Genomic DNA, 21,025 nt, shown 5'->3' with positions numbered 1-21,025 from the left:
AAATGTTGCCTCCTTTGCAACTCCTTTTCAGGCTGTGTCCCTGCCTCTCTGATCCCCCAGAACACTTGTGTTCTTTCCTACTATAATCATCACATGTAACTACCATCACTACCCCAACCCACCTACTTGATTGCACCTGAGGAAACCCTATGGCTCTGTTCAGATCAGGGTCCCACACAACATTTAACACTGTGCTTTGCCTAAAGCAAATTCTCCAGAAAGAGTTTTGGCATTTGTAGTTAAAAACTCAAAGGATTGTTACAGAGAAGAAGAATCATTCAGTAGCTCAAAAAGGTTAGATTTGGGTGGATATAAAAATGAGGAAGGGCCTCTCTGGCAGGGGTTATGGGCAACAGCAAGGCTCTTACAAGTTAGAGCCTGAACAAAAGCTTGTCAAAGAATGCTTACTAATACTGTACAGATATTTGCATGAGAGCATAAATGTCTAGTTTTTATGTTTTTAAGGTTGATGCTATGGCTCTTTTGTAGGGGTTATTAAAAATAGGCCGAGGAACCCTATCAAGGCTGAAATAGTGATAATAATCCTTTCTCTTTGTGTAACAATTTGAGATTTACAAAGGCTTTTCATATGTATTACTTCAGTGATTTCCAAATAACCTCATGATGGTGGTAAGGCAAATGTTGTTTTCCTTATTTTATTTATTTTGAAGATTTTATTTATTTATTCTGGGGGGGAGGGAAGAGAGAGAGAGCACATGAGAGGGGGGAGGGGCAGAGGGAGAGAAGCACCAGCAGATTCAGTGTTGAGTGTGGAGCCCAATGCAGGGCTTGATCTTACAACCCTGAGATCATGACCTGAGCTGAAACCAAGAGTTGGATGCTTAACCAACTGAGCCACCTAGGTGCCCCGTTTTCCTTGTTTTAGAGGTACAGTTCGAAGAACGTAAAAATTGCTTTGCCTGGGGCCTCACCATCAGTAGTGGTGTAATCTAGAATTAAATACAGTTCAAAATCTAGCATTCTTTCCACAACAGCAGCCATTTTGAAATTAGATAACAAGTGTGTACTTAAGCAGAGTAACTTATCCACTAACACCAACCAGCTTATGTTTTAGAGTAGACTAAAACCTGAATCTCTCCCTGTTAATTCTCTGAGTCCATAGAGCAGTGCATGCACTTTGAGGAGTGTGCTGTTTCTTTAAGGCCTATCTAACGGCCCTGTTCCAGGTGGAATAGAGAATGTTCTGGTATGATATAATCCATCATCCTAAACTTGGTGTACCTGAGGCTCCTTTCACCTTTACAAGGTCTTCTGAGCCCTCACAGGGGCTCCCCAGCAGCAAACCCCTGTACTTCCATGACTAAAGCAGCTCCATGAACTACAGGAGCAAAATGTCGTCACCCACAGGAAGAACGCTTTGTTCTCTTTTTTTTTTTCTTTACCATACCCAGTTATTTTCTTCCTCTCTTCATGAGTCTCCCAAACATTTGCTTATGTAAATTCTCTGGATTTCCTCTTTTCTTCACCAAAATCTTCAGACATTTCTTCCTCAGCACTGCTCCCCCAGACTCTCCTAATGACTTAGACTGCCATGCACAATGATTCCTTTCTCTAGAGAACGCTCCTGCAAGTATATCCTACTGCAATAATGACTTTGTTCTGGCAGGGCTTTTGAACAACTAGTTTTTACTGGCAATGAATTTTATGAAAGGAGTGAGGTAGATGGGGAACTGTGAGCTTGACAAGATAATTTTATAAATCACATCATGGGAGTAGTCAGTCTCTTACGGAATACATTTGCTGAAAGGTTCCAAGTAGCCTATGCTTTCTTCCAAGTGGTTATTGTGTAGCGCTGTACCTCCAACTTTCCTGGCCCAGGCTCTCACTAACCTTTGCTTTGTACAGCAGGGAGACATTTTGAAGACAAATGTGAATTTGGAAGACTTCCATGATGACTTTATCGACCTGCTAAAAGAACCAGCAAGAAACAAGCAGACACTATTCAATGGAGAAAGGGATAAGGTAAAGACAACTATGTGATCTCAGTTATTCATTTTGTTTTGAGGTTAGAGTCCTTGTTCATTGAAAAAAAAAGTGAATTAAAGCCTTCTTATATATCTGAATCAAATCTTTCAATGTACATGCAATGTGAGTATCCTTATCCTGTACTTCCTTTCTATCTTTTACTTAGTCCTTCTTCTTCCACCTATGCTATTTCCCTCCGAGCACCTCCTATTTAATAGTGGGACCACAGCATTGTGCAGTGGTATTGGGACAGCCATTCAGTCACCATACTGTCACTCCAAACCACTTCTATTTCTCCCACCTGTAGCTGCCTTTCCCATTTACTTGTTATAGTCAATCCTAATTTCAAATTTGACTTCTCTCTATCATACCACCAAGCTATAGTTCTGTTGTTTTATACTACCCACTGGAAAACCTTAATACATGAAATTAGCTTGTGTCTTATTCCACTAAAGCTATCTCTAAGATGATATTTCCAGGTACATATACCAAAACATAGAATCCAACTGAAATATAAATACTAAAGTAGAGAAATATTTTAATTACTTTAAAATCTATGTATTACGGATAAATTAAGCATGTAGCAAAAACTGCAAATATTCACAAAATGCGAATGTTTCATGATTTCAAAAGCATTATTTAAATCACATCATTACAGATTTTCAGTATAAGTTGCTCACTCTCTATTCATAGATGCTGGACTATAATTAGCTCCTATCTTTTTGCCTTGCCAAGTTTGCTTCTAGTGTTTCTCTTTCTCCCAAGAAACTGAAGGAACAGAGTCAACATTATTTTCAACTGCTCCCAAATTAATAAAGTATACTTCTTGTGACATGAGAATTTAAAATAAATATCTCCCCACTTATAGTTATCTCATGGAGAAAGATTGTCTTTCCTTGAAGTCAGTACAATTCTTAGATCTTCTATATAACCTTCCATAATCTTTTCCACAGGTTAAATCTATGTCAAGGTCTCTTGGAATTATACAATCTCCAGGCAGCAAGTATAATTATGCAAACTGGCTTTTTTGTGGGATGGTCTTGAAGCATTTAAACCCTGATTCTACTCTGAAGCAAAGGACAGCTGCCAAACTTTGATCACTTTATTGAATCTTAGTCTTATATCAAATGGTCTTTGGTTACTGTGATTGGTCTATCAGTGTTTCTCAATCTCAGTACTATTGACATTTTGGCCCAGATAATTATTTGTTGTGGAAGGCTGTCCTGTGCATTATAGTATATTTAGCAATATCACTGGCCTCTATCGACTAGATGCCAGTGGCAGCCCCCCCTCCCCCCACATACTCATCCAGTTGTTATAAACAAATAATGTCCATGGACATTGCCAAATGTTCCCTGGGGAGCAAAATCACCCTTGATTGAGACTAACTAGTTGAAATAGTAAAGAATAACATTCAATGCATCACATTTTCTTAACTAGGTTTCTTTTCTTTTCTTTTCTTTTTAAGATTTTATTAATTTATTTTAGATAGAGTGAGTGAGAGAGAGAGAGAGAGCACAAGCAGGGGGGAGTGGCAGAGGGAGAGGGAGAAGCAGTCTCCCCACTGAGCAGGGAGCCCGATGTGGGGCTCGATCCCAGAACCCTGGGATCATGACCTTAGCCAAAGGCAGACACTTAACTGACTGAGCCACCCAGGTGCCCCTTCTTAACTAGGTTTCTAAGAGATACTAAATTCAACTTATTTTTTAAATTCTGCACATTATCTACACTGTCAACCACACCCATTTACTAAGAATTGAAATGAAAGTCATTGCTACCAAAGCAAACACACTCATTTATACCTGGTAAATATGGATTTTCTTGCTTTTATTTATTTTTCTTAGAAAAAAATTAAAGGAACAGATTCCTTTAAATAAAAAAGCAAGGTTTATTTTCATTGAGAAATCAATTTTATTTTAATATAAATTAAAAGGTCATCTATTATTTAGTATAAAAGTGAAGGCCCACAATGATAGCTGTCAAGAACTCTCACTGACACCATCTCACATATACATTCTGGTGCAGTTGGCACAGATAGCAAAATGAAACGATGGCAGTAATCTTTCCTTTAAAGAGCTCAATCACATTTGCCGTTTAAATGTCTCTATCATTTATATAATGGGTCAGATATAATGATTTCCCAAAAAACCATATGGACAGATATCAAAAATCACCAAGTTAAAAAAAAAAAAAAAAGCTTATCTGGGAATCATTGTGTCCAATTCTGTGTCCAACCCAAATGGTGTTGATCTTCCTTGGAAAGTTATTTGACTCAGAAAGAACAATTCCAGAAGTGTTTGGTCAGAAGAAGATGGCAGCAGAGTAGGAGAGAGCTAGGCTCCTCTTGTCCCACAAACACAACTAAATAACTATCAAATCATCCTATATATCCCAAAAATTGACCTGAAGCCTGACAGAATAAACTCTACAACTAAAGGGAGAGAAGAGGCCATATCAAAGAAGGTAAGAAGTACAAAGATGTGGTTTAGGGGAGAAACAGATCTTAGGTGTTGTGGAGGGCAGGGTGCTGTGGATGGAAAGAAGGTTGAGAGAAGAGCACACAGGAGAATGCACAAGAGAACGTTTCCCCAAAGACACCAGCTTGGAAAACAAGAGGGGCTGAATTTTGTGAGTTCTTGCAACCAGCAGGGCTCAAAACCTGGAGTTTAAAAGATCAGCAGGCTTGGCTGGAATAGAGCCCAGAGGTCACTGCCCTGCTCCTAGAGAGGAGCATTAGGCAAACAACCTGGGGACAGACAGCATGGAAACAGCAATCTGAAAAACACCTGGGCCACACAGTGGGGGAGATTATTCACTCTTCTTGGAGTGGAGTGAATCCCTGAGAGGCAGTGTTTATGGGAATGCCTCTCCAGGAACAAAGGAGCTGGATGACACCTTTTTCCTCCCCCACTCCTCAGCATAGAGAGCCGTCTATGGGAAGCAGTGCAGTGCCAACACTAGCTGCCTAACTTGCTTATACCAAGTCCCACACCCCTGTGCTTTCACAGGACTGCCCTTCTCAATCAAGCTTGACTCAGTCCTAGCACAGCAGCCCCTCTCTTGAACACCAGTACAAACTCCTGCCCACACCATGTCTCCCAACCAGACAGTTCTGCAGGGCCTCAGTTCTGGTGGAGGTGGTGTCTGGTTTCATTTCACAAGCAGACCAGAGCACATGTAGTTAAAACTCACCACATGCAGGCAGGGGACCAAAACTGCCCACAACAAGCAAGAGAGCCTCTCTAGATGACAAGCCTGAAGGATAGAGCAGCCAAAACACAACATCAGAGCACATGTAGCACACACCAGAGACACTCCCTGAAGTGCCAGGCACTGGGCACTACATGACTTCTTCTTCATTAGGCTGTTACTTTCAGGAGCAGGAGACATAATGTCTTTTCTAACACAGAAGGTGGCAGAGACTTAGACAAAATGTGAAGATGGAAGAATTTATCCCAAAATGAAAGAGTAAGATAAGGCCGTGGCCAGAGATCTAGTGAAACAGATATAAGTAACATGCCTGATGGAAAATTTAAAGCAAAAATCATAAGCATACTTATTGCAGTTGAGAAAAGAATAGAAAGCATCAGTGAAACCCTTCACAGAGAAAAGACTTAAAAAAGAATCAATTAAAGTTGAAGAGTGCAATAAATGAGATTGGAAATAGGCTTGATATAATGAACATCAGGCTGGAAGAAGCAGAGGAATAAATTAGTGACCTAGAAGACAAAATACTGCAAAAAAATGAAGCTGAACAAAAGAGAGAAAGAGAGCTATGCAACACAAGAATAGACTTAGGGAACTCGGTGACTCCATCGAACATAATAATATTCATATTCATCTTATAGGAGTCCCAGAAGAAGAATGAGAAAGGGGGAAGAAAATTTATTGGCAGAAATAATAGCGGGGCACCTGAGTGGCTCAGTCAGTTAAGCATCTGCCTTCAGCTCAGGTAATGATCCCAGGTTTCTGGGATTGAGCCCCATGTTGGGCTCCCTGCTCAGCAGAAATACTGCTTCTCCCTCTCGCTCTGTCCCTCCTCCCAACTTGTGTTCTCTCTCTCTCAAATAAATAAAGAATCTTAAGAAAGAAAGAAAGAAAGAAAGAAAGAAAGAAAGAAAGAAAAAAGAAAAGCTGAAAACATCCCTAATTTGGGGGAAAGAGACAGATCTCCAGATCAAGGAGGCACAGAGAACTCCCATCAAAATCAATAAAAGCAGGCCAACACTAAGACATATTACCATTAAATTTGCAAAATACAGCAATAAAGAAAATCTTAAAGCAGCAAGACAAAAGAAGTTCTTAATTTATAAGGGTAAACCCGTAAGGCTAGCTGGAGATTTCTCAACAGAAAAATGACCAGCCAGTAGGGAGTGGCATGATATATTCAACATGCTGAATGGGAAAAATATGCAACCAAGAATATTCTGTCCAGCAAAGCTATCATTCAGAATAGAAGGAGAGATAAGGAGTTTCCCAGACAAACAAACAAAAAAACTAAAGGAGTTCATGACCACTAAACCAGCCCTGCAAGAAATATTAAAGGGGACTCTTTGATGCAAAGGAGAGACCAAAAATGACAAAGACAAGAAAGGATCAGAGAAAATCTCCAGAAACAGTGACAAAACAAGTAATAAAATGGCAATAAATACATATTAATAATTACTTTGAATAAATGGGCTAAACCTTCCAATCAAAACAGTTAGGATGTCAGAATAGATTTTTAAAAAAGGCCCATTATACGCTGCCTTCAAGAGACTCATTTTAGACGTAAAGATACCTGCAGATTGAAAATGAGGGGATGGAGAAACATTTATCATGCAAATGGATGTCAAAAGAAAGCCAGAGTAGCAATATTTATCAGACAAGCTAGACTTTAAAACAAAGACTGTAGCAGGAGAAAAAGAAGGGTACTATATAATCATAAAGGGGGCAATCCAACAAGAAGATATAACAATTGTATTTATGCATCCAACATGGGAGCACCCAAATATATAAAACAATTAATAATGAATATAAAGGAATTGATAATAATACAAGAATAGTAGGGGACTTAAACATCCCACTTATATCAGTGGAAAGATCATCTAAACAGAAAATAACAAGGAAACAATGCTTTTGAATGACACAGTGGACCTGATGGACTTAGCAGATATATTCAGAACATTCCATCCTAAAACAGCAGAATACACATTTTTTTCAAGTGCACATGGAGCATTCTCCAGAACAGATCACATACTGGGTCATAAAACAGGCCTCAAGAAATACAAAAAGATTGAAAACATACCACCTTTTCTGCCCACAATGCTCTGAAGCTGGAAGTCAAACATAAGAAAAAATTTGGAAAGACCGCAAATACATGGAGGTTAAACAACATCCTACTAAACAATGAATGGGTCAACCAGGAGAAGACATTTTTTAAAATACATGGAAACAAATGAAAAGGAAAAAACAACAGTCCAAAACCTTTAGGATGCAGCAATAGTTGTCCTAAGAGGTAGTACATTAGCAATACAGGCCTACCTCAAAAAGCAGGAAAAATCTCAAATAAACAACCTAACCTTATACTTAAAGAAGCTGGAAAAAACAAACAAACAAACAAACAAACAAACAAACAAACAAAGCCTAAATCCAGTAGAAGGAAGATTAGAGCAGAAATAAATGATCTAGAAACTAAACAAAACAAAACAAAACAAAACAATAGAAGAGATCAATGAAACCAGGAGCTGGTTCTTTGAAAAAAATTAATAAAATAATTTGATAAGGATAGCCAGACTTATCAAAAAGAAAAGAGAAAGAACTCAAATAAATAAAATCACAAATGAGACAGGAAAAATAACAACCAACACCACAGAAATACAATTATAAGAGAATATTATGAAAAACTATATGATAACAAATTGGACAACCTGGAAGAGATGGACAAATTCCTAGAAACATATAAACTACCAAAACTGAAACAGGAAGAAATAGAAAACTTTAACAGACTGATAATCAACAAAGAAATGGAATCAGTAATCTAAAAACTTCCAATAAGCAAAAGTCCAGGGCCAGATGGCTTCACAGGCAAATTCTACCAAACATTTGAAGAAGAGTTAGTACCTATTCTTCTCAAACTGTTACAAAAAAATAGAAAAGGAAGGAAAACTTCTAAGTTCATTCTATGAGGCCAGCATGACCCTGATACCAAAACCAGATAAAGACTCCACTAAAAAAAAGAACTACAGGCCAATACCCCTGATGAACATGGATGCAAAAAAATCTCAATAAAATACAAGAAACCCAATCCAACAATACATCAAAAAAATCATTTACTGTGATCAAGTGGGATTTATTCCTGGGTTGCAAGGATGGTTCAATATTCACAAATCAATCAATGTGTTACACCACATTAATAAAAGAAGGATAAGAACTAAATGATCATTTTAATAGATGCAGAAGAAGCATTTGCCAAAGTACAACATCCATTCATGATAAAACCCTCAAAAAAGTAGGTTCAGAGGGAATAATACCTCACTATAATAAAGGCCATATGTGAAAACCCCAAACTAACATTGTCCTGAATGGGGAAAAACTGAGAGCTTTCCCTCTATGGTCAGGAACAAGACAGGGATGTCTACTCTCATCACTGTTATTTAACATTGTACTGGAAGTTGTAGCCTCAGCAGTCAGACAACAAAAAGAAATAAAAGGCATCCAAATTGGCAAGGAAGAAGTCAAACTTTCACTATTTGCAGATGACATGATACATTGTATAGCAAACCCAAAGGACTCTACCAAAATACTGCTAGAACTCATAAATGAATTCAGTAAAGTTGCAGAATACAAAATCAAACACAGAAATTTACTGCATTTCTATACACCAATAATGAAGCAGCAGAAAAAGAAATTAAGGAATCAATCCCATTTACAATTGTACCAAATACAATAATATACGTAGGAATAAACCTAACCAAAGAGGTGAAAGACCTATACTCTGGAAACTATAAAATACTGATGAAAGAAATTGAAGATGACACAAAGAAATAGAAGACATTTTGTGCTCATGAATTGGAAGAATAAATATTGTTAAAATGTCTCTACTGCCTGGGGTACCTGGGTGGCTTAGTCAGTTAAGCATCCAACTCTTGATTTTATTCAGGTCTTGATCTAGGGTTGTGAGTTCAAGCCCTGCATTGGGCTCCATGTTGGGTGTGGAGCCTATGTAACAACAACAACAACAAAAAAGCCTATATTACCCAAAGTAATCTACAGATTTAATGCAATCCCCATCAAAATGCCAATAGCATTTTTCACAGAACTGGAACAAACAATCCTAAAATTTGTATGGAACCACAAAAGACCCAAATAGCCAAAGCAACCTTGAAAAAGAAAAGCAAAGTTGGGGCCTCACAATCCTAAACTTCAAGTTACATTACAAAGCTGTAGTATTAAACAATATGATACTGGCACAAAAATAGATAGATCAACAGAACAGAATAGAAAACCCAGAAATGAACCCATAGCTATATGGTCAATTAATCTTTAACAAAGCAGGAAAGAATATCCAATGGAAAAAGATAGTCTCTTCAACAAACAGTGATGGGAAAACTGGACAGCAAGTTGCAAAAGAATGAAACTGTACCACTTTCTTACACTATGCACAAAAATAAATTCAAAACAGATGAAAGACCTAAATGTGAGATAGGAAACCATTAAAATTCTAAGGGAGAACACAGGCAGTTACTTCTTTGACGTCAGCCATAGCATCTTCTTTCTAGATATGTCTCCTGAAGCAAGGGAGAAAAAGCAAAAATAAACTACTGGGACTTCATCAAAATAAAAAGCTTCTGCACAGCAAAGGAAACAATCAGCAAAGCTAAAAGGCACCCTACAGAATGGGAGAAGATAATCACAAATGACATATCTGACAAAGGGTTAGTATCCAAAATATATAAAGAACTTACCAAACTCAATACCCCCAAAACAAATAACCCAGTTAAGAAATGGGCAGAAGACATGAACAGACATTTCTCCAAAGAAGACATCCAGATGGTCAACAGACACATGAAAAGATGTGCAGCATCACTGGTCATCAGGGAGATGTAAAGCAAAACTAGAATGAGATATCACCTCACACGGGTCAGAACGGCCAAAATTAACAACACAGGAAACAACAGGTGCTGGCAAGCATGCCGAGAAAGGGAACCCCCCACCTTGCACTATTGGTGGAAATGCAAACCAGTGCAGCCGCTCTGGAAAACAGTATGGACATTCCTCAAAAAGTTAAAAATAGAACTACCCTACAATCCAGTAATTGTACTATCGGGTATTTACCCAAAGAATACAAAAATACTAATTCAAAGGGATACATGTACCCCCATATTTATAGCAGCATTGTCTACAATAGCCAAATTATGGAAATAGCTCGTGTCCATCGACTGATGAGTGGATAAAGAAGTTGTGGTTTGTATATATATAATATGTATACATATATACACATACATATACATGTATACTCATATATGTACATGTATATATACATGCATATACATGTATATACATATATACCTAATATATGTATACATATGCAAATATATATTATATAATGGAATATTATTCAACCATAGAAAGGAATGAAATCTTGTCATTTGCAAGGACATGGATGGAGCTACAGTATTATGCTAGGTGAACTAAATCAGTCAGAGAAAGACAAATACCATATGATTTCACTCATATGTGGAATTTAAGGATGTAAGGGGGAAAGAGAGAGGGGGGGCAAACCAAGAAACAGACTCTTAACTACGGAGAACAAACTGATGGTTAAGGGAGGGATGGGTGAACTAGGTGATGGGTATTAACCAGTACACTTGTTGTGACGAGCACCAGGAGGTGCTGAATCACTATATTTTATACCTGAAACTAATATTACACTGTATGTTAACTAACTGGAATTTAAATAAAAACTTTTTTAAAAAAGGACAATTCCACCAGACTATTAAAGAATATATTCATCACAGGATTTTTTCTTGGAGTTAATAAAGTGCTTTTCATTTTTCAAATCCCCAAATGCAGCAGGTGGAATTAGGCAATTTAGTAAATGCAGTGACCGTTGCACTGCTGACAGATTAGTGATGGTACTTTACTTCCAAGGTGAGCACTGTAGCTAAATCCATAGTAATATCTGAAAACTCCTCAGGTTAAATGGACGCCCAGAATATAAAGAGACTCCCACAAAATCACAGAACTATTCGGTAGAGGATGCAGGCTTGCAATGCCCACATTTAGAGTTACAGCATTCAAGTGCTAGAAGGGATTTAACAATCATATGATCAAATCTCATTGTACAGTTGAGGAAACTGAGACTAAAAGAGAGCAAATATTTTGGCCTCCACAAATCCCAGAAAGAAATGTCAGAACTGGGCAGGCAGCCCCATTCTCCTGAATTTCAGACATGTTGACTTTTTCCCCAAGACCAAAGGAGAACAAGGAACTGCTGCATATAAACGAGCTGTAAGTTAGGGGCTTTCCTGGGCCACAAAGGAAATGATAGCTGGGAAATGATTTACCAGTTTAAAATGCAGGTGTACTAGTTAATTCTCATAGGTTGAAAATACTGCCAACAAAAGCAGGGAATTTGGAAGCCTTTTCTGAACTGAGCTCATTTAAACTACATACTTACATAGAATCAGTTCATTTTTGCAAGGAGGTATAGCAATCCTCTCGTGTGTGACTCAGAGCCAGGGACACACAGTCAGTGAAGGCATCATTCCCGCACCGCACAGTGATATTTTGTTGTTGCATGCCAAGAAGTGCAAATAATATAAAACAAATTTATGTTTTCAAAGTTCTCTTCAATATACATTATCTGAGAGTCCAGTTTGGAGGTAACATATCATAGAGAAAACAATTTAAAAATTTAAGAATCAGTTACTTAACTCCCCCCACAGACTTAGAACCAGACTAATATGGGGGGTCAGTTGCTCAGATGGAGTAGAACATAAGACCCACAGGTTAATCAGTACTCTCTCACCACACAGAGAAAGTTGTCTGGATCCACCTGCCTGGATAAATTACATCACTGTAAAAAGAAAAAAATAATGGCACATAGTAATAATGCTTAATTACAGTTGGCAGCATCAAAAATATTTATTGTAGGTCCTTTTAATCATTTGCTTTATAATTTATTGTTTTTTTTTAAGTTGAAGTACTGTTGTTCAGGTGTACAACATAGTGATTCGACAGGTCTATATGTTATCCTGTGCTCACCACAAGTGTAGCTACCATCTCTTACCATACAATGCATTACTAATATAACACTATGTTAATCATATTTGAACTTTAAAAATTAATTAATTAAAAAGGAATTTTTGTAAAATTCTATAATGACTTAAAAACTGAAGGCTTATTTGCTTTTGAGAATAAAGGCAGAGTGCCAGGAGCCAACATGGATTGACTCAGGAAAAATTGTATTAAATTCACCTTATTTTGCTTTGTGAGATGATTATTTAATGGATAATTCTAGGTTAGTGCCATAGGCAAAATTTATTGCGATTTTAAAAAGTCCTTTGATAAACACATTCATGATCTCTCTCTTACAGTAGGTGGAAAGATGTGAGCTAAAGGAGTTTGGTCAGGGTATAAATGCTCCAAGAATGTTAGGTAGTTCAACAGTGTCAACCGGGAAGACAGTGTGCCTTGCCTTAGGGAGACATCTGAGTTTGTCCTAAACTCTGCAGTGTTCAACAATTTTGTCAATGGCATTAATAGAGAAGGTAGAAAATTTTAGCAGATTAAAAGTTCAGTATGAATCAATAGTCACATCTGGTTCTTATAGAAACAAAAAAAGAACTAATAGCATCACTTTAACAAAAATATATCGTGTAGATCAAGGAGATGTTGGTCCACTGATTAGTTCCCATTGAAAGTAAATAAATCCTGGATATAAACATATTTAGGGGGAGCATTAATAAGTTGAAATGATTCTTGAAAAAGATTTGATAACACTCCTCTCTTATTGTCAGTAAAAATTATCTGGTAGTGTTATTTTCTGTGGACAGTATTTTTCTCCTTTAGGAATTGTAGGGGGTAAAAAAAAAATAATATTCCTTGGTTTCCTTCTGAGTTTGGCACCATCTGAACAAGAGGCACAGGAGTCAGGAATCAATCACTAGTAAAAGCTGGCTTAGAGAACAACCCTTGGACTTTTCTAGGGTGTTTCCTAAAACCTCATCGCTGATTTGGATAAACTGCCTACCCCGACACTTGGGTGCACAGCTAGACAACCACAGGCTTTCTGTACAGGGCTTTTCAGACTTTAAAGCCAGTGTGAATACACACATTTGCTGGAAGGCAGATCCACAAGAGAGGCCTCAAAAAGTCAGAGTTGAGCATGCTCAGTCTGAACCAGCAGCTGGTTGAGTCATTTCCTCCCCTAAAGGGAGGGAGGAGTGAGGAGACTAGACTGGATTTTTATTCAAGTTTCTCTCCTAAGCTTGTTGCAAATTTTCAGACAATTCTTAAATATTATTCTTCTCTGGAGAGACATAGGTTACCCAAAGAAGTCATTAAGAAGTTGCCTGGCCATGGATGACCCTCAAATCAACAAATGTCCCTGCTGTGAAGGAGCTTATAGCCCAGTAGGAGTGGGACTTCCCAAAAGGTGACCAGGATGATAAAAGTCCTAGAGTCAAGGCAGATGAAGACCTGGAGGTTTTAGTAAATGAAACAGACTGAGAGGTTGTGGCACCAATTCTCCAAATAGTTAAAAGGCTGCTAAAAGAGGAGAGCAGTTAGACATCTATGTCGTTCTAGGAGGGCCAATTCAGATGCATTCTTGGATACTGAGTGAAGGCATATCTTTGCTAAATATAGGAAGAGATTCTTAACACAAGTAAAGTATAAAATTCTTTTCAAAGAAAACACCTTTTCAGAAAAAGCGTTCAGACAGAGGCTACCAGAGTGTCACAGAGATTTCCTAGACTGAACAGGAAGTTGGATCAAAGTCCCCATGAAAAAGAAAATAAAGGCAGAGCTAAGCCAAAGTAGGAAAACCAAAAGAAGGAGGGCAGTTCCTACTGGCTATGTGCTTATGTAGTAATTTTTTTTTTAAATAACAAGGACTTCTGGCTTGCTTTTAGAACCAGAATGTAAACTTGTGCTAAATGGCTAAAGGAAACCACTTTCTCTAAAGCTATGCTTATGCTTACTCTGAGTATAGTTCATATCTCTCGAGGAGTAGAAGGAACACTGTTTTGTTTTTGCTTCTGATCTTCAACCTGAAAACACATTTTTTCTCAAAAATTATTTAGAAAGTATATGTCAGGGGCAGGACAATGATCTAAAATGAAGAACTCAAAGTCAAGGCAAGACCTCACTTTCTTATGTGCAACCAGCAGCAATGGGACAAAACCTGGTAATTGCTAAGTAAGTAAAAAGGCACCGAAATACTGAGGAAAGGCAAAAGAAAAAAAAAAGTAGATGTAAAACAACAGGTTGAGATAGATGAGACCCCTTTCAGCTTCAATGCTCTTTTGAGTCTATGCCAGAAAGGATATTTGAGCATCTTCTGAAACCAGAGATGGACGTGGATCAGTGGGCAGAAGTACTAGATCAGCATAAGCAGGAGGTGAAGTAATGCTGTTCACGGTGCGTGTGCTTCACATGGCATGGAATGATAAGTGGCAGGTGTTCCTCTTTTATATCTTGTGTTCTCTTGTGAAAGACCATAACGTGTGATTGTCCCATTAATATCGACCTCCCCCACTAGGCTATTATCTCCCCGAGGGCAGAGACTGGGTTTACTTTTACTCATTTCATCTCACCAATGCCTGGCATGGTAACTGGTAGGAAACAGGTGCTCAATAGATATTTTCAGTAGAAGAATAAAAATAAGGGGCTTTAAGAAAATAAAACCAGTCATTAAAAATGGCTTTCTCCATATGAGCTACATAGAGTTGTCAAATTCATAAGGACAGAAAGTAGGAGGGGCTGGCGAGACGGGGGAATGGGAAATTTAGTGTTTAATGGGTACAAAGTTTCAGTCTGGAAAGTTGGAAAAGTTCTGGAGAAGGATGACAGATGGTTGCACCAATGTGAGTGTACTTAGTGCCTTTGAACAATACACTCAAAAATGCTTAGAATGTCATGTTGTACATGTTTTACCACCACAATAATAATAAAGAATAGCTTTCCTAAGAAAGAAAGAGGGGTTATTCTTAGGAGGGTCCAAGGGATTGCTTAACAAGGGAGGCTCTGAGATTTAGGAACTATGCGTCCCCATTGAGTGTAGACAAATAAAACAGAGCAGAATTTGCTGGTGGGAGGAGATTCCTCAGATCATGATTTGGAAGACACTGATCCATTTCAACCACTTCATTATAGATGAAAACTAGGACTTTCTCACCTCTGTTTCACAAGGTTTATCACATTTCATTCAGAGACTGGAGGTCAGTTTACCAGTTCCTTAGTCAGGGCATGGGACTGGGCCCAGATTAAACAGACCGATGATTTCAAGTTCTGTACCGCTTGTGTAAAGCCCTAAGCTTTAACTCGCTGTAGGTTTTCTCAGATTGTCCATCTGATGGAGTTTGAGACCTGGAAAAAACTCAGTGACTAACCCGAAGCTTTGGCTTTTCTGTTTCGAAGGCTCAGGGAGCAGGTGTTTTGGCCATCAGTGGAACAGGAGACGGTCAGCACCTACGGCACCTGAAGCAGCTGCCCTCTGACAGAGAGGGTGCTGTCCAAGGCCGGCTCCTGCCTGCAGACACCCTTTCAGGAGAAGAATGTGAATGTGTCTCACCCGATGACATCTCCTTGCCTCCACTCCCAGGAAGCCCCGGCTCCCCCCTTGCCCTGGCTGACATGGAAGTGGAGGAGCGCGCCAGCCCTTCCCTCAGCCTGCACATGAGCAGCCACAGGATGCAGACTGGGGCCAGCAGTCCCGGGGAGGCCCAGGAATCGGGCATTCCACCACCTGCTGCTTTTGCTGATGCTTGCAATAAGAGAGAAACATTCTCAAGTCATTTTGAGAGGCCTTACTCCCAGTTCAAAGCTGAGCTCCCATTAACCTCCCAAGGATTTCTGGAAAAAAGTACTGCCTTCTGCAGAATCAGTGCTAAACATCCAGAGAGCATGCCGAGTGAAGTGCATGAGAGAGCTTCACAGCAGCACCCTCAGGCTCAGGGAAGTTTGCTAGAAACACGGGAGAAAGTGCATGTTGATAATAACGTCCCTAAAACCCGAGACAGGCTGCATGCTTCCCAGGATGCATGCTCAGGCCTTGGGTTTCCATCAGGCCCCAGGCGGGCCTATCAGAGGCAAATGGTCCCCCAGGAGGAGATGAAATGTACAACAGCAAAGAACACTGCGGTCAGCCTTGCTGGCCAGGCACCTAATTTCTCCAGGCTCCTGTCTAATGTAACTGTCATGGAAGGCTCTCCAGTGACTTTGGAAGTTGAAGTAACAGGATTTCCAGAGCCTGCACTGACATGGTGGGTAGCTTATAATGACAAGTCATAAACACGTTGAATGACTGAGCAAAGCATTCTGTGTGCGCTAATTTAAAGGGCTAGGGATAGCTGATTAATACTCTGCAACACTGCAACTCTGCATGATTCAACCTTTCACCATCCCCCAACCCTCCCTGTAGGCACAGCATGGCTAATACCTGGAAGAAACAAAAGAAACCACAGGAAATAGTAACTTAACCAACTCCAAAAGCACTGCAACTTAGCTGTGCTCTTTTGTGGGGTGTTTTTTTCTTTTTTTGTATGTTTTTTTGGTATTAGTTTAACATTCCACATTTCTGAAGATTGTGGGTTGAAATTCTTTCCTATTGCTTTTTTCTAGATAAGCATGACATTTTCTTAGCTTAACATCCCATATTCAATAAAAAAACATAAGATCTGGGTTTTCCCCCTTTTCTTTCATTTACCTTTTTCATCTTTTCCCTCTTCCCGACAGAAGTCACACATCACTTTTGTAATATTTGTGTGTTTCACTTAAGATTTCTTTCCATAAATTTCTTCAGTGTGAGAGATGGAAAAAAAATATTTCTTTCACAGTTGCTCCCAGTGACAGGTAATAAACCCATTTTTGAAAGGTGGTGTAATAACTGAGCTGTGAACAATAGGATTTCTCTCTGGAGACATTATTTTTTAGCGTATTTGTTTTAATAGAAAGTAAACTGCAGAACACAGGTTTTGAATCACTGTTGTTTTAAAAGTAGTTCTCACTTTCTCCCTACGTGGGTTACTTCTAAACATTTAGAAATTTTTCATCTGTAAGTAGATTTATCGGAGGACAAAGTTACAAATAGGTGAGACTGAATTCATATCCATAAACTAAGATAAGTAAAATAGCATTTATTTATCATAGTATTTCAGTAGACATTACATTAACAGTTTCAACTATTGCGTGTGCCCACTGACGATGCTTAAAGTGTGAGTTGGTTATGTAAAAGAAAATTCTAGTCTCTCAGATGATGGAAAGAGGCTGCACTGTAGCACAAGTGTTTTTGTGCTTTTGTTTTATTTTATTGTTTTTACAATTGCATGGTTTTTTTATAGATCAGGAATTTCATATTTATGAATTTAAAAAATATTTAATTCATTATTAAATATCAGTTCATCCCAAAGAAAAATGTTGTCTGCAGTGTTTCTTGGTTTTAGCCACAAAACAAATAACTTGGTTAGTATTTATTGTTGAAGAATTATCACAATATTGTGAAAAAATATCTTGCTTTTGGATTTATAACAATTTTGCTCAATTAGCAACTGGCAACCTCTTGGAAATACACATTCCTAGGACACTCATAAAAATGCAAAATTATCACATAGGCAATGGGAACAGAAAATGATTCAGTTTTGTCACTACTTCTTAGGTGAAGGAACATGGGTATAAGTAAACAAGAATCTAGAATACATAAAATAAATTGTTTACTTTCTAAAAAGAGGCAGCTAAATACTCGTGTTCATGGGAAACTTTTAGAAACATGTCATTAACAGTAATAATCCAATTATGTAAATGTCTTTTATAATTCTAATGAAATTAATTCATAAAAATGAAATGAACTCATTTTGCCAGGAAATGTTGTATAAGTACCTTGTTCTAAAACAGCATATTTTTATTCTCACATGGATCTTATGGGGTGAATATGATGAGATGATGAGTCTCACTCATACAGATCCCCAGAAGTCACAGGCTGCAATCCCATAGCAGCTGAAAGATGACAGGAGCCAAATAGAGGGGTGCCATTTCACACTCTAGGTAATTGTTGCCATCAGCAAATGGTGGCCCTCTGTGACCAGATGGTCTGGAATTTTTTGTTGTTGTTTGTTTGTCTTAGAGAGGGAGAGAGAGAGGTGGGGGGCGGGGAGGGACAGAGGGAGACGGAGAAAGAGAATCTTGAGCGGCCTCCAGGCCCAGTGCGGAGCCTCACAAGGGGCTCGATCTCACCACCCTGAGATCATGACCTGAGCTGAAATCAAGAGTCAGCCGCTCAATCAACTGACCCAGCCAAGCACTCTGTTTTTTTGTTTTTTTGGTTTTTTTAAAGAATAGTTGGATATCTGAATTTTCATGTGCAATATTCCAACTGTTCAATTTTGTTGAAAAATTCAATTTTTTGAAAAGTATGGTCTGACCCCATCAAGCACTTCTCAGGCCACAAGTCTCCAACCTCTGCTTGAAGGATGAGTGGCCCCATTGGGATCTATGGTAGCTGCAGAGCTCCTGCTAATACTAGAGAGACAGTATTGCAATGGTAAAGGGCTTGTTTGCAATGGCTTTTAGAGCTTGGAAATGATGTGAATATACAGTGATTCTGACTTTAAAAACTGACTCTCTGCTTCAGGTACAAGAAGGGCCAGAAATTGTCTGCAGATGGGCACTTACAGGTTTTACACAAGGAGACAAGACATTCGGTGTTCATTCCGAAGGTATGTGAGGCAGACGCAGGCCTCTATGTGGCTCGGGCCCAAAACTCTAGTGGCATTCTCTCTTCCAATGTCATCCTCCATGTGACAGGTAACCACAGGCCGCCAATCACAAGAATAAACTGGGTAACACTGTGTGTCATCTATATTAGTGTGTCCCTAATGTACTGGATCCTCGCACAGTAACTGTGGGGTTGGCACTCTTGGTCGTCATTCTCACGAGTGTAAAGAACAACACTGCGGTTGTTTATTTTCCTGCATCTCCCCCATCTTCCTGCATCTCTCCTCAAGTGTGCCCCCATTCTAGCCATGTTGTTTGTTTGGCTAATACCAAACTCAGCAAAATAATCACACTTTCTTTAGTGTTTTAGTGTATTTGAGGGGCTTGGTAAATTCTTAGCAGTGGAAAAGCATACATTTTTGTATTCTAGAAAAAGATGTGCTCAATATAAAGCCCAGTAAAATTACACTATGTTTATTCCCTCCTCATTTAAGAGCATGTATATCAAGGCTCACATCAGCAGAGAGATGTGAGTTAAATTTCAAATCCAATTGTTTGATAATTTATTTTCAATTGTACTCATAAATGTCTCCGTAGAATAACAGTAGAAACATTGCAGTGAAGCTGTAATTTACCTTATCGCATAAGCTGTCCTTTCATGTGCTTCATGTCTTGATCTCATTTATTGAAATACATTCTATGTAGTTTCAACCTCGCTTACCTTCCTAAGTCTGAGGAGGCCACTGTAAAAAATCACTCCTCATGTTGAGCTCGCGGGTTTCACAATGGCGAGTAGAGGTGCTGTCAACTTCAGATGGGGTTTCAAACTTCCATCGGCTGTACCTGTCATAGAGCGGAATGGAGCACAGGGTGCAGATGGACCAGCATAACTCCGGTCGGCCACTGTCACGTTTTGGGCAGCCACACATATACGACGGCAACCTGTTCCTCCGGCATCTTCTCTTGATTCTGCTGCTGACCATTTTTTGCAGCCTGTGGTAAAGACATCTCAATGACTCAGTTTCCCATTTGGAAAATGGGTTCATCATCTACCTCTCGGGCAATTGAGAGTTTTCATTTCATGTCTTATAAAGATTGGAAAAATGGAAAGCATTCTATGAAGGCTGAAGGTAATTATATTGTTTGATGCAACTTATCGTCACACTGTCTCCTGCCCACTATTTTTGTTCAGATGCTCTTTCTTTAGCATATTAAAGGAGTGGTATTAGTCTCTGATTTCCAACCTTTCCCGTGTGGGAAGGTGATGTTTTATGAATTGGAACTTAAATTCCTTTCTAATTTCTTAAGATTACATCTTTTCAAAGACTTGAAATTAAATTTAGGAGGACGCATTTAGTATGATATAGGGGAAAAAGTGTATAATAAGACAACATAAGGTGAATTCTATTCTTTTTTTTAATTATCACTAACATTGAATAATTTTCTATGCATTTCTGAAATATATTATTCAGAAGGACCTTTTTTTGGTTCCCTTTAAAAGTAAACATGAATGAGAGAAGCATTTGTTTTTAAATTTTAAACATAGTTTTATCATGGTAGAGCAAAATCTTTAGTTGAAAGAATAATTTATTATAGATTTTTGATGAATGGAAGGAATTAATTATGTTGTTACAAGACTGTCTACAATAATAAAATATTTAAATGTAATATATTCAAGTTAATATTAATTAATATTAATTAATATCTTCATATTTGAAGGTATGAAATGTGTGGCTAAGTAAAGTTGACATTTTTTTCTGTGCATCAATTTAATTAAACAATTAAATCTCTTATTTTCTTCCAAATTTCATCAGAAACCGATTAAAAGCTTATATATACAATGTCCTAGGGAACTCATAGTTTCTTAAGTCTCCTATTCATTTTGTTCAGTTTCTCATATTTTACATATCTTGCCTAACTGCTATTCCCATGTTGAGGCTAAATAGTAAAATCTAATCATGTCCAAAGGGGGCAGGCAGGACCAGGTAACAAATTCTTGTCCCACCTTCTGTCTCTTTCTTGTTAATTTAGTAAGATCCCCTTTCCCATTTTGTCATCTTGGTTGAATTTGTGGCTAGAGGTTGTTAGGGCATGGGACTTGCTTGTTTGCTTTACCTGTTGC

At 38.4% G+C, this 21,025-nt stretch overlaps 1 protein-coding gene across 6 annotated transcripts in view; it reads left to right on the top strand.

Moving 5' to 3' along the window:
• The window catches only part of CCDC141 (coiled-coil domain containing 141), a 202,173-nt gene extending 181,599 nt beyond the window's left edge, over positions 1-20,574 (top strand). For 3 of the 6 annotated variants that reach the window (XM_087861817.1, XM_045806220.2, XM_045806219.2), the window contains 3 exons: positions 1,867-1,983; positions 15,613-16,457; positions 18,821-20,567. In XM_087861817.1, coding sequence (XP_087717943.1) covers positions 1,867-1,983; positions 15,613-16,457; positions 18,821-19,088 — 1,230 coding nt within the window. In that variant the 3' untranslated portion in view covers positions 19,089-20,567. Of the gene's footprint in view, positions 1-1,866; positions 1,984-15,612; positions 16,458-18,820 lie in introns of all 6 variants that reach the window. The other 3 variants (XM_087861825.1, XM_087861829.1, XM_087861823.1) reach the window with 3 other exon arrangements.
• The last annotated feature ends 451 nt before the right edge of the window (positions 20,575-21,025 follow it).

Source organism: Ursus americanus, chromosome 1 (assembly GCF_024610735.1).
Source record: "Ursus americanus isolate L20-20 chromosome 1, mUrsAme1.1.p, whole genome shotgun sequence".
NCBI lineage: Eukaryota > Metazoa > Chordata > Mammalia > Carnivora > Ursidae > Ursus > Ursus americanus.
The sequence above is the reverse complement of the archived record's forward strand: the minus strand, read 5'-3'. Positions and strand labels throughout refer to the sequence as shown.